This window comes from Corapipo altera, unplaced genomic scaffold (genome assembly GCF_003945725.1).
Source record: "Corapipo altera isolate COAL_440 unplaced genomic scaffold, ASM394572v1 47, whole genome shotgun sequence".
NCBI classification, from domain to species: domain Eukaryota; kingdom Metazoa; phylum Chordata; class Aves; order Passeriformes; family Pipridae; genus Corapipo; species Corapipo altera.
The window spans coordinates 5,911,333-5,924,197 of NW_020884897.1; the positions used below are offsets into that span (position 1 = coordinate 5,911,333).

The window sequence follows — 12,865 nt, forward strand, 5'->3', positions numbered from 1 at the left end:
ACGGGGAGCCGCCGCCGCGGTGCCGGGCGGCGGCGGGCGGGGGGCGGGCCGGGCGCGGAGCGGGGAAGCCGATGCGGAGCGATCGCGGGCGGGCGGCGGGAGCAGCAGCCATGGCGGGGCCCCGCTGAAGGAGGCGGCGAAGGAGGAGGAGGAGGAGAGGGGAGGAGAGGAGAAACCTCCGCATTCCCTCCCTCCGCGCCCCGTCCCCCCGCGCGGACCGCCCGCCCGCCCGCCTCCCCCCTGCATGCCCGGCTGAGACCGCGGGGAGGACTCAGCACCCGCCGCGGCCCCGCCGCCTTCCCGCGCCCCGCCAGCCGCGGACAAAGGGGGAGAGCGGGCAGCCAGAGGAGGGGAGAGCCCGTCCCCGCCGCGCGAGCATGGCGGACCGCAGCCTGGAGAGCGTGTCCCTGCCGCTGGAGGTGCGGGCCCGGCTGGCCGAGCTGGAGCTGGAGCTCTCCGAAGGTAAAGGGGCGGCGGTGGGCGCGGGCGGCGCGGCGGCGGTGGCGGCAGCGGCGCGGCACCCCCGGCCCGCTCCCCCATCGCACCCCCTCCTCCGCCCTGCGGCCCTGCGGTGCCGGCCCCGGCCCCATGGCGCCCGGGGGGCTCCCGGGGGACCCCTCCCGCCCGCGACTGTCGGGGGGACCCCGGCGCGGGGGTTTTGTTCTACCTGCGAGCCCCCCGCGCCCCGCCGCGGCGCAGGCGGGGGCGGCAGCGGGGCTCTGGCGGCGGGGGCTCGGCCGCGCACGCGGTGGTGCTGCGGGAGGTGGGAAGCGATCCGCGGGGATGGCTCGGATGGGCTCCTGCCCTGCCAGGGAAACGCGGCTTCACGGAAACGTGCCGTGCTACCTGCGTGCCAAACCCCGCTGTGGCCGCATCGACAGACTCCCACGGAGTCCACGCAGCGTGTGTGTGTGTCGGCTGCAACAAAACACGCCGTGATAAGGTCGTTTTGGACAATACCAGTCAGGTCACTCAGAGGAAACGATATTTGATTTTGGTGGTTTTTTTTTTTTTTGAATTGCGGGATTTTTTTTTAATGTGCAATTGAAAGCTTGCGGTGGTTCCTTGGCGTGGTTGGTTGTGATGCTCCGCCGGTCCCCGGGCTGGGAAGGCGCGCACGCAGCCCGTGCTGTTGCCGTGGCAGGGAGGATGAGCAGGAGCCCCAGCCCGCCCTCCGCTCCTCAGCCCGGCTCCCGCTCCCCCTTTCCATGTGTGTCAGCGCCGGGGTAGGAGCGAGGGGCAGGCAGCGATGAGTGCCTGTCAGTAGCCCTCGCTGACGGGCATTGAGCGCCCAGAGTCGTGGAGACGATTTTAGTGTATCAAATATAATCTCTGTCTCCCAGAGGAAGAGAGTGGGGAGTATTTATACATACTAATGCTAGAGTTGGCTCTTTCCTGAAATGCAAATCTGCTATTAGCTGCCTCCCCCTCTTTTTTTTTTTTAATGAAACCCCCCACATGTCAGGGTTCATTCACCACCGAGAGACTACAGCACTTTACAGAAGGAACAAATGACCCAGCGTGTCCCAAATTAGTTATTGGAAGTGGTCGATATATTGAACTGTCTGTCTGTCTTCTGTCTTTTTGTAACGGTTTGTAAGGGCTCCGAGCCAGAAAGTAAAATGCACTGGAGCCAGTTTCATCAGCAGGGAGGAGCTGATGTTGACATTGTATTTTCCTTTTTAACGCTTTGAGGGTGAAGAGAATGAGCTACTGAGATTGCATGTGGCTCTCATTTCTGTGCCTCCCCCTCCCTGAGGGTGCCTTGAAAATTTGAAATAAGAAGAGTTAAATACAATATTGCCTTTCTGTGATGCACTGCCTGTCCATTGGCCTTCATCTACAGTAGTGAGGGTGGGAGAAAGGACTGTTTATGTCATGGTATATGTAACGTTTCCAGTTTATGCAGAAAATGCTTCTTGGTGTGCTTCTTCATTGTCTACACACCAATGAGATACTAATTAAAACAGCTGTTAGTAAATGCTTGCAAAAAAACCCAAATCAAACTGGCACAGACCTTCAATAAATATGCTAATGCAGTGTACCAAAGTTGTAATACAGTTTTACGGTGCAGTTTCTGTTGCTGTAAGCATAATCCAAGAAGGCTCTAAGGAAGTGGGACATGGTTTGAAATTGGGCATTTGTATTTGCACTTCTGTAACTTCCCTGCAGCTAGAGCTGGAATGAGTTTAACCCACTGACAATATCTTTCCTTCTGCACAGTTGATGTTACACCTGGCAGATGGGATGGCTCTTGTTTCCTGACTGTGGCAGCCTAAATGAAGATCAGTTGGAATTGCGAGACAGGTGGAGAAAGGGCAACATCCTTTTCAATGTCTTCTCCCAAGATGCTCTTGATGTGTTCTTAGTCAAGTACATGACAGTATTCAGTGCCTGAGAAAATGAAACAATTTACTCCTTAAAGCTCCTACCTTTAGGTTGCAACTTCTGGCCTGTTCCCAAAATCATTCCCTAGAGATAGTGGGATTGGTAATTTGTACAGTTCTGCTGTGCTGTAGAAGTCTGCTCATACTCTGACCATGCTAACTCTTGAGTTAAATGATTTTCAAGGCAACTTTGTGCATCTTTACACCCAGAACATGCAGTACCTTAGGCATGTGTTTCACTCAGCCAGTCCATAATGAGCCAGTCCAGTGCCTTCAGTGGAGTTCAGTCACTGAGATACACTTACGCACGTGCATAAAAGTTTGCAAGATTGAGGTTTTAGCATGTGTTATGCTTATGACGTGTTAGGGTGTCTCTGCTGCTTTTGTGAAACTGGAAACTGTTGAAGGCAATAGACAGGCAACTGCATCCTTAAATGTGTGTTCCGGTCTTACTGATGACATTGGGAGCTGAGTGACTGCTGTAATTTGTGCCCCTTTTTAAGGTGCTTTCCGAGTCAGACTTGCTAGGAAGATGTTTTTTCAAGTGCTGCGTGGCTGAATCATTGCATGCGTTGTTTGTGACTGTGAGTTTTTCATTTCTGGTGCCACTGAGTGCAGTGGGTCTTACATCTGCAACTTGTACCCAAGCAATGTGGTTCTCTGGTGCCAAAACCTGCTACAGACAGTGCAGCTTTAGGAACAGCTTCTGAAAGAGCTGCTGCTTTGTGAAAAAGAGAGGAGCACCAGCAGGATTACTGCAAGGTTATTGCTTGGCTGTGAGCTAAAGCTGTCTCATTCCTAGCTCTAGGAAGTGTGATAGCGTGGGTCCTGCCCACACAGTGCATCTCAAAGCTGAACATAAAATAGCTGGTGTCCGTGTGACTGTGACCAGACTGCTGGGTGCTGTGCCACTAACGCAGCAGGCACTGTGCAGGTGTTGTAATTACAGTCTCCACTGGTAGTCATCACACGCTGAAATTTGGCCATGGCATTTTCCCCCACCTTGTAGCCAAATTCTGTGTTCCTCATTAAGCTGCGCACTCGGCTGCGCACTCGGCACAGCCTCACTGGTGGCAGGGATGTGGCAGGAGAACCTCAGGAAGTGTCTACCGGACAGGTAGCATGCACTTGGTAGCTGATAGAGCAAAGTGCCTTTCTCATTACTTGAGAGGGAGGAGGAAGGTCAGGAAGGTGTTTACTTGGTGTTCTGCGAAGTTCGTCTCTGTGGCAGTCCTAACCTGTTGGTTATTGTGGGCAAGCCACATACCTTCCACCTTCCCTTTGCTGTGGTCTGAATGGGCTTTTTTTTGGTTTAAACATAGCTATTTAAAAGGTACTATGAATGCAAATTAGAATAACCATTTTCGATTTTGTTAGTTTCATTATGATGATTTGTCAGGTGAAGATCAGTCAGAACCAGAAACCCTTACCAGGTTCCTCCCTGTCTGTGTGCAGGTAGCCTGCCCCACACGAGGATTGAGTGCCAGAGGCAGCTGGCACTCTGAAGGGTGTTGAGAATGAGTTTCACAGTGATGTATTGGCATGTAACAGTATATTCAGCTTGACATCAGTAGTACACTTGTGGATGTAGTTTTCATGTCATTTTGGGAAGGGAAAATTGCTTCTGTGTTTCTCAGGACATGAGGGCTCAACAGCACTTTAATTTTTATGAATATTGAAAGTTGTGGAATCATCCTTATCCCACCCGATATTCCGGAGACATTTGTTTTGTTGTGTTTGAGTGAAGGTGCTTGATGCTGGTATGTCACATACATGTTCTTTGACACTCCAGTAGTTTCCACTGAGCCTACTAAAGCTTGCATTGCTCAGAACTAGCCCTTCTAGGCTGATGCAATCAACATGTCACTCTGCAGTAGCTGTTCTTCAGGGCTGCTTAGAATTTTACGAGGCTTTAGTTTTCTAACGATGTATAAAATTGTACTGGGTGGAAATAGATGAATCATCCTGTTTTTTAGAATAGCTTGGGGGCTGTTAGCTGAAGAACTGATTTAATAAAACCAGGAGTCCTGAAATGTGCTGTCTTATTAAAAAAAAGTAATTCTACAACCCCTCCATTCTTAAAAACACTTAAAAATTTAAAAAATCCCCCCCTCTTTTCTCATTTTACCCTGAGTTTATAGTATACAAGGTTATATTGCCCTTCCAATTACTTCCTGAACCAAAATTAATTGGGAAAAGATGCTCTGTAGTTCTTCCAATATTTTATCCAAGTGTCAGATAACATAGCAGAAACACGTAAAGAACCACAGATGCCACATGGAAAATGTGAAAACCATCCTGTTCAGAAACTGTTCTCCCTATATTCTACACTATCCTTCCAGTCCTCTTCCATTTTAAACACATGAGGCATAGCAGGTTTCTTTTTTTGAAAGTCTGAACTTTTCTCCAAAGAGCACTTTTCATAAAGAGTCTCAGCAGATCTTTAATGAGTGGTTACTGATTCCCAAAGGCACTGGATGTGCAGTCACCTAATTAATTTGGTCCTCAGCTTTCATTGTATCGACTGGTTTGATTATATTTGGTAATATTACTTGGGTTGATTGAGTCATTGTCTGACCAGGTTTATTATTTTATTAGGTATAAATTTTGTTATTTGTTGTCTGTATGTAGTCACTGGGTTGGGACCAGAAATGTGTAGTTAACTCCTCTAGTTATTATTTCTCCATAACATTTGCCAACCTGCTCTTCACTCGCAGTAAGGTTTCAAAGTGTGAAAATTTCAATAACTAGCACACCTCTGTGATTTGGGACGCAAAGTCATTCTTTTAATTCACTCCTTGAGAGATAGTGCTCTGCTTAGCAAGTGGATATCACCTGCTCAATGACAGAGTGTTAATACTTCCTCAGTTTAGGTGAGAAATGAACTAAGAAATTCAATACTCACATTTGCTTCTTGTTGTTTTTTGAGCCATTGGGGTGCAGTTGGCTCATGTTTTCAGTTATTTTTTCTGGCAAAGAGAGGACTAATTTACTCCAAATACATAAAGGTGAAATTTTCATGTCAGTTACATACGAGATCTAAGGCTTTAAGAAAATATACTGGATACCATGGGAGTGATGATAAAATCAAGAGCTCTGGCAACAGAAACTTTTCTTTCTTTGTAAAATAAAGCTCCTCTCATCAGCTCTTTTGTTTCTCTGATGGTGCTCAAGTTGGACAGTAACTCGATTATTTTAAAACCAGGTTCAATTCACTCATGAATTAACCATTTGCATTTTAAGGCATGGAAATTTAAAGGGTTTCCTTTTTTTTTTTTTTTTTTTTTTTTTTGCTTTTTCTATTTTACCTGCCTGACTTTACTGCACTATTTGGACTTAAGGGCTTCTAATGGGTGGTGTCACATCAAAAGAATTCTCTGCCATTCATTCAGTTGAAGTATACGGTAATGCCTTGTAAAATAGACTATGCAAATCTCCAGGATGTTCCCAGAACAGCTGTCCTGAAGGCATGCTGTAAATATACCTTTATTGCCAGCTGATGTTGAGCAGCATTGATGCCCAAGGGTTACACTTAATAGATCATTCAGATGATCTTTACTGTGTTACACAACTGACATACTGGAAACACTTTTCCCAAGGATGTGTGAAAATTGCCGAGGGGGTGTCAGTTTTATAGGCAAAGCAGGGAGAAAGCAATGTATTTATAACGAGAACACGATTGTAAGGAGCTGCCCTTTGCAGCTTCAGGGTACGTTTGCGTGATGCTGCTGCACGGAGCAGGGAGCAGGAGCCAGCACTGCTTCCCCTTGCCAAACCAGCAGTGCAATGTGCACCTATGGCTGTGAGTCAACATGCTGCTTTGGAAGGGTGTTGACCTGCCTGTGTTAATCCATTAGAAGGGGAATGCTGTCATTTTGATTTTGAGCAAACCAAATGTCCTTTGGTATCAAAGGAATTCAGGTTTAGCACACCTCTTTCCTTTGTATTTAATTTTTTCTCAGGGAAAAGTATTTTCATGCTGTATGAAATGCAGATATAATAGACTGATTGCTGAGGCAAGATTTGGATTGGGAGCATCAAAAAGATCAATGTTTCTCTGAAGGGATATCAATAGACTCCTTTAGGTTTTCATAGCTGAGAATGGATGTCTGTGGTGTGGTACAGAGAATCCTAAATGTACCATAGCTCTCCTATACTTAAAAATGCATTGACTGTGTTTTAATTTTTTAAGAGGCTATTTGTATAACGCATCAAGCAGGACATATAATTTTTTAAAAATAACTGCTTTAATTCCCCAGCAACTGTCAGACAAGATGACTCACTGCAGTATAAGAATTCACCACAGCACATCACAGATTTGACACAAACTCTTAATCCATGTAAAATTATGCATGAATATTCCCCTATCTTCCCGGTGGGTGAGCTTCAATTTTGCCAAACTCCTGATGATCCCATTCTGCCTTCTCTCCTCCCCCGCCTGCCTTTTTTTTTCCCCCTTTCTTCTTGAGTACCTCCTTGCAGTCAGTAGCCCCAGTGCAGGGTCTGGATGCAGCAGTCTTTTCCTGGCTTGTGAAGAGCCTTTCCTGATTGTTACCAACAGCCCCTGATTCTCCCCTTGGCTGTGGTGGTGTGTGGGGGCATTTCCAAAACATGATTGCTCTCTGCAGAGTTCTAGTCTTTCCTTCTATTACTAGGGTAAACATACACTAAAAAATGGGAACTAGTTTCATTTAACTCCACTTGGTGCATTGCATCAGGGAATTGCTCATTTTAGACCTGTGTAAATAAACCTTTTTTTGTTTTTTTGGGGTAATCTTAGCTAGGGCTTCTAATTGCTAACCAGTATTATTTATCATTAGGATTAAATATAACTTTAAAACATGTATAAAACATACTGGACACACCATGATATTCTGCAATAAAACAGCAAATATAGGAATAGAAATACTTAAATTAATACAGCTTGGGACAGATGCTGGGAAGACTGTGGCCACAGCTTTGGCTAGAGCCTCTGACCACACAAGAGAAGCTTCTGCCTTAAAGCCATGTGAAATCCTACCAGGACACCCTCTGCATGGCTCTTGGGGGATGGAGGGAACCATGCCAGGGTGCTTCTTGTAGTCCCCTCTTTTGAGAATAGGGTTGTTTGCTGGTTCTTGGCAGTTTTGATAGGCATAGTCTCTTTGACACGTAACCTGCAGTGTTTAGAGCAGCATCAAGTGCTCAACCCACGACACAGGGTGTGGATAATTGCCACATTATTTTACAACAGAAGTTATTGAAAAATATATGATGTCTTGATGATCTCTTCTTAAGACTATCATAGTTATCATTGGATAACTAGAGAAAGAAAGGATTCTCATAAAGGATCTTGATAACTTGGAAGAGAAGTTGTTTCCTATGACTTTTGAAGGGGCTGTTTGATTTCCAAAGACTGGACCATTTAGGATGCTTTTATGTGTATGGCTGGGTGTGCAGAGTGGTGGCAGTTGAGGGGACAGAGGGATTCTTCAAATGTTGTCTGCTAATATGAAAGTAAAAATGGATGTTAAGACTTGTTTGGTCCCATTTCTGTCTGGATCCAGAAACCATATCTCCAAACTATGATATCTGCAGTTTCTTCATTCAAATCTTCACTTGATCTATATGTAAGATTACAATAAAAAAAATAAATCTTGTAAGTCTGGTCTGGTAAGAGCTGTTCAGAAGCCAGGAAAATTTTTCTTAATGAACTCTGTGACAAAAACTAAAGTGTAAATAGTGGAGCCTGATTTTTCACTGGTAGGCTGGTGGTTGAAAGTGTGCCTAGACTAGCAAAAGTTCAGAGACTTCTGGTTGGCTTAGAGACCCAAAAGAATTGTTCTGACACTCTTTTTCCTACTATGTAGATGTCCATGTGTCCATAAACAGCCTGGCAAAATAAAAAGACCGTAGCAACAGTCTCCTCAGAGAAAGCAAGTCTGGACTGTTCCATCTGTGTGGACCCTCCAGAAAGAGTTCTGTGGTATTAGCAGGATGATTACAGGGCTTTTGTATCTATTAGCACCATTTAATGAGAAAATAGACCAAACTGGTCTTTGGACTTCTAGTATCTCATTATGGAACAGTTCTGAAATTGTACAGAAAATTTCCTTCTGAAATCCATACACTCTATAACTACAGTCTTATACAGCTACATGCCTCAAGGTAATAGCAAATAATGAAACTTCACCTTTTTTCTTTTGAGGGATATCCTAAGTCATATTACCTCATATTTTTCATGGTTACAATTGCAAGCAAAACGAGCAAAATTTAGAATTTTGCCTCTCTTATCCTTGTTGAAAGAAATATTGTTCAAATAATGGGAAAGTATTTTTGATGAATGTTTGAACAAATAAAGTGATGGCATTGTGGTGACATGTGAGCAGTTCAACTTTGGTGAAGAATCTTAAAATGGAAATTGTGTTTCAATTCTCGACAGATGCCTGAGGATGAGCAAACAACAGTTACCTAGTGAAACAGCAAAACGCAGAAACATCCCTATTCTTTCCTGAATGATGATAATGGCAAACCCCTCTGCTGAATTCACTGGAAGAGCCCAGTTTCATTTGCCTTATTTTTTTAGTCTGAAAAAAAAAAACATTCTTAAGAAGATGCTGTAAGTTTTCTAAGTGTTTTGAAATGAGGGGTTACCTGTTTTAGGAAAAAATGCTGTTGGACTGTGGAGTGATTTTTACTTCTAAAAGGGAAATTACAGGCAGTACTTTTATTTGGCCTCTACTTTAAATTGGCTCCATGTTGTAATGGAAAAAAGTTGATTTGTTGTGTTGAGGAACAACAATGGGACTAGCAGCTGTTAAATTTAATTTTTTTTAATGATGATGAAGAAAAGTCTTGCATTTTTTGTCTGTGAATGTTATGCTGCCGAAGCGTTTGACACATTCCAGTCACAAGGTGTCTCTTACAAACACTGACTTCAGTCATAAGAGCATCTGTATCACTGACTTGGGAGAATTTGGCAAAACAGTTCAGAAGAGATCCGGAAGAGTGACCAAGAGTAGAGGCATGGACGTTAGGGATTAAAGCAGTCTTAATAAACATTGTTTACCAGGAGAAAGGTGGGAATTTATTTGGGTTATTTGACAAGCCTTGTGTTGGGCAAGGAGGAATACTTTCTTGTAGTGCAAAGTTAATGTAGCGTTAGTGGTTCAAAACATGAGAAAATCGAACTCCTAGGAATGGAAATTAGACAAATGCAGGTTGGAGATAAGACAGAAAATATTAATAAGGCTAGATAAACACTGAAGCACTTGCATAGAAAAAAAGATTCAAGAGCTTTCTAAAAAATATCTACCCACTAGTAGGATGGATAGAAGACTCCTTTCTAAGACATACTGAATGGAAGAAGTCTGTGTATGTAAATAGATAGGTATGTAAACCACTGAATCCACCCTTGGTCAGAAATATACTGGTTTAAGTGCAATAAATACTTTTTTTAGTGGCACTTTATAAATGTTTTAGTACAGTATTATGATATATGTTTTCCTGGTGCCTTCAAAAAATGCTGCAACAGCTGAGAAATTTAGATTTAGTATGTTTTCAGTATTTTACTAGGGATGACTTGACATTTACTTGCAGTAGTAATTTGTTTTAAGTCAATATTGAACACTGTAAGGATGTGCATACATTAGAGTTTGAGAGGATATCAAATGCAGCCGCTATGATAATACTTGCTTAAATAGTGACTACACATATATTTACTAGTAGCTCAGGGGACTTCTCTATAAGCATGAAGTGGCAGAACAATAATATTTTTAAAAGATTCCCTAAACTTTATTGTATTTAGCTTGGTCATTGGTTTTTACAAAATGATATTGTCCATTTTAGTCATTTGGATAAAAAATAGGAGAGCACTTTTTTCCTCTGAAGATTAATCCTTCATGCATCCTTGATGCTTCAGGGAGGTGAGGTCTGTACTCAAAACTGAAATGAGTTGCAGTAAGACAGCTAGTGTATTATTTCCTTCTTTAGTTGCATATTTCCTTTTAACTTTCACACTGTAGATATAGACCGTGGTGTATATTTTTAGGTAGCAGATCTGTAATTATTGTTTCTTTCATTTCCCATTAGTGTTTCTTGACATTTTTAGTATTATTTGTAATTCATTTGTGATTTTAATGCACCTTGAATCCATGCTTTTCCAGCATACTGACTTGCAGCTAATGAGAAACCTTTTCCTACTTCGAAGGCAAACCCAGTTCTTGTTGGAAGGTTTCATGAGGATGGTTGCTCTTTGCTCTGATGTCTTTGCTTCTGCCTCACTGACCAGTCGTGGCAACTTGGATTTACCCTCTATGTTGTGGTGATAGGTGAAGGGTGTAGGAGCAGTAAGAGTGACTCTGTGCCTTTGTGCTGCCATCTGAAGGTCTGTGAAAACTGTTTTGTTGATTGGGAGCTTCACCAATCTGGTATCTTTGACCTCCAGCAGCAATCACTTCTGTAGGACAGTGAAACAGAGACATTTTCCTTTGGCTGCAGTGGGAGAAGATATTTGCTGTTGCTCAGGCCAAACACTTTTTCTTCTTGAGCCCAATGGTGCTTTGGCTGGTGTTGTCTGCTGGTGGTACTTCTGTGGAAGGTGAGGGCTCATGGCAAGTCCAACGTTTCTTCTTCAGCTTTGAAGGTCAGCCTTCTGTCTGTTTTTTGTTCTACAGAAGATGCTGTGTGGCCGAGAGAGGTGACTGGAGTCACCTTGGGAAAAGTGAAGAAGCTTTGTGTGGGATGCGTTGAGCCAGAAATAGCCACAGTGATGTTGAATTTCGTCTTTGACTGTTGGACCTTTCAGAGACACTTGGTAACTTCTGGTTAATCTAGTCCGTAACAGTGTTCTCTCCATAGGATACTTTTCTAACAACTATAGGAAGCCTGAACCCCTTCTCATCAGTGCCACTTTCTCTGTCCTGGCAGGAATCCAGGCTGGTTCATTGCACCAGCTCTCTGTACTTTTCAAGAAATATGCTGGGCTCTTTTCTATCCTGAAGATCATGCAAAGACCACAGCATCTCTGAAGCTTAAAGAATTTCAGTTTGAAATCCTCTCACTGTGTAATGCTGTTTGTCGTTCCTAGGTGGTGGTCTGGCTTTGGCTGACCTGCAAAATGCTTTTCTGTGTATTTTGGTAAAATAATATCACCTGCAATATTACATCTTTTACACATAATTCAAAATGTCACATTAGATATGTATGTTTCTTGAAATGCACACTGGCTCTTCATTGCTCTTCATGATCATAATTGGTTATTTCTGGTAAATAATAAATATAGTTTCAGATTTGACTTCCTTTATGAACCATTCTGTTGCAGGATATACTAGAAATAACTCCATGCCTCATCTACCAACTTGATTCTTTGTACCTTTTTAGGACCAAAGCGACTTATCTAGTACTACATTAAACTGAAATTGGGAAGAAGAAGCCAACTCTTCTTTAGAGTGATCTTTTTAAACTTGAACAGCTTTGTGTTTTGAATTTTACAGGTTTTTTTACTCTGTAAATCTGCTGTAACTCAAACAGCCAAAGAAATCTCCCCTGACTTTCCCCCAGATTAAAAGGTTGTTTTGCCAGTGAGGATCTTCTAAAAAGTAATAGTTTGAAAATGGCAGCAGATAGATGCTACCTAAATGTCTTATTTAAGTAATAATAAAACTTTTTATGCGTGCTTCTTCATCAAAAACTGCTCACATGGTTATGTTACAGTTAAGAGAGTCTAAAGCATCTAAGTAACTATATCCTTCTGAAATACTGTGACATCTGTTCTTCTCTAGGTTCCTTTTGAAAATATTGTGTGACTGTTGTCATGGACTGGGTCAACCCCTCATTGGTTTCTGCATTCCATCCCTGAGCCCAGCACGGGCGATAAAGCAGCCACACCTCACAGAGATGGGCTCCTAGGAGAGTGCAGTAGGAATTACAGGAAAATTACAATAGGAATTACAGTCAGAGGGTGTTTGAAGTCTCCCCAAAATAGCAGTATGGGAGGACTTTCAGTGTAAAAGCTAAAGCTTAAGTTTCAGGGGATTCAATAAGGAGGGAGTATAACTTTGCCAAAATATATTCTTGTATTTATTTTTTCTCTCAGAATGAAGTTCAGTTCACCTAAAAATAAATGGCAAAAGCTATGTTGGCATCAGGACTGCACTAATGGGTGTACTTCCCCTTAAAGCTATGTCTGAATAGTCAGAAACAGTCTGTGATATTTAAGGCTCTATGCTAGGGTGTATGTAGAACGAAACAGATACTTTTTCTTCTCTTTGTCTCTAGTCGCTGGTGGTTCTAAGAAAACATTTTGCATTTCAGACAGAGCATTTACATATATGGACCAACAGGCCATGATTTACTCCCAGTGAAAGCCTCGTTGAGGACTGGGAAACCTGTCCATATTTACAGAAGTTGTTACTGGTTTGCTGGAAACAACTTGTGATCACAAAAGCTCTACAGAAATTTTGATCCTTTGTGATGGTTGGTATCATGTCTTTCTATGT

The 12,865-nt window shown here is 43.1% G+C and overlaps 1 protein-coding gene across 5 annotated transcripts in view; it reads left to right on the top strand.

Moving 5' to 3' along the window:
* Positions 1-233: 233 nt before the first annotated feature.
* The window catches only part of DIP2C (disco interacting protein 2 homolog C), a 310,777-nt gene continuing 298,145 nt past the window's right edge, over positions 234-12,865 (top strand). For all 5 annotated transcript variants that reach the window (XM_027648510.1, XM_027648512.1, XM_027648511.1 and 2 more), the window contains exon 1: positions 234-462. In XM_027648510.1, the coding sequence (XP_027504311.1) occupies positions 378-462 (85 nt within the window). In that variant the 5' untranslated portion in view covers positions 234-377. The remainder of the gene's footprint in view (positions 463-12,865) is intronic.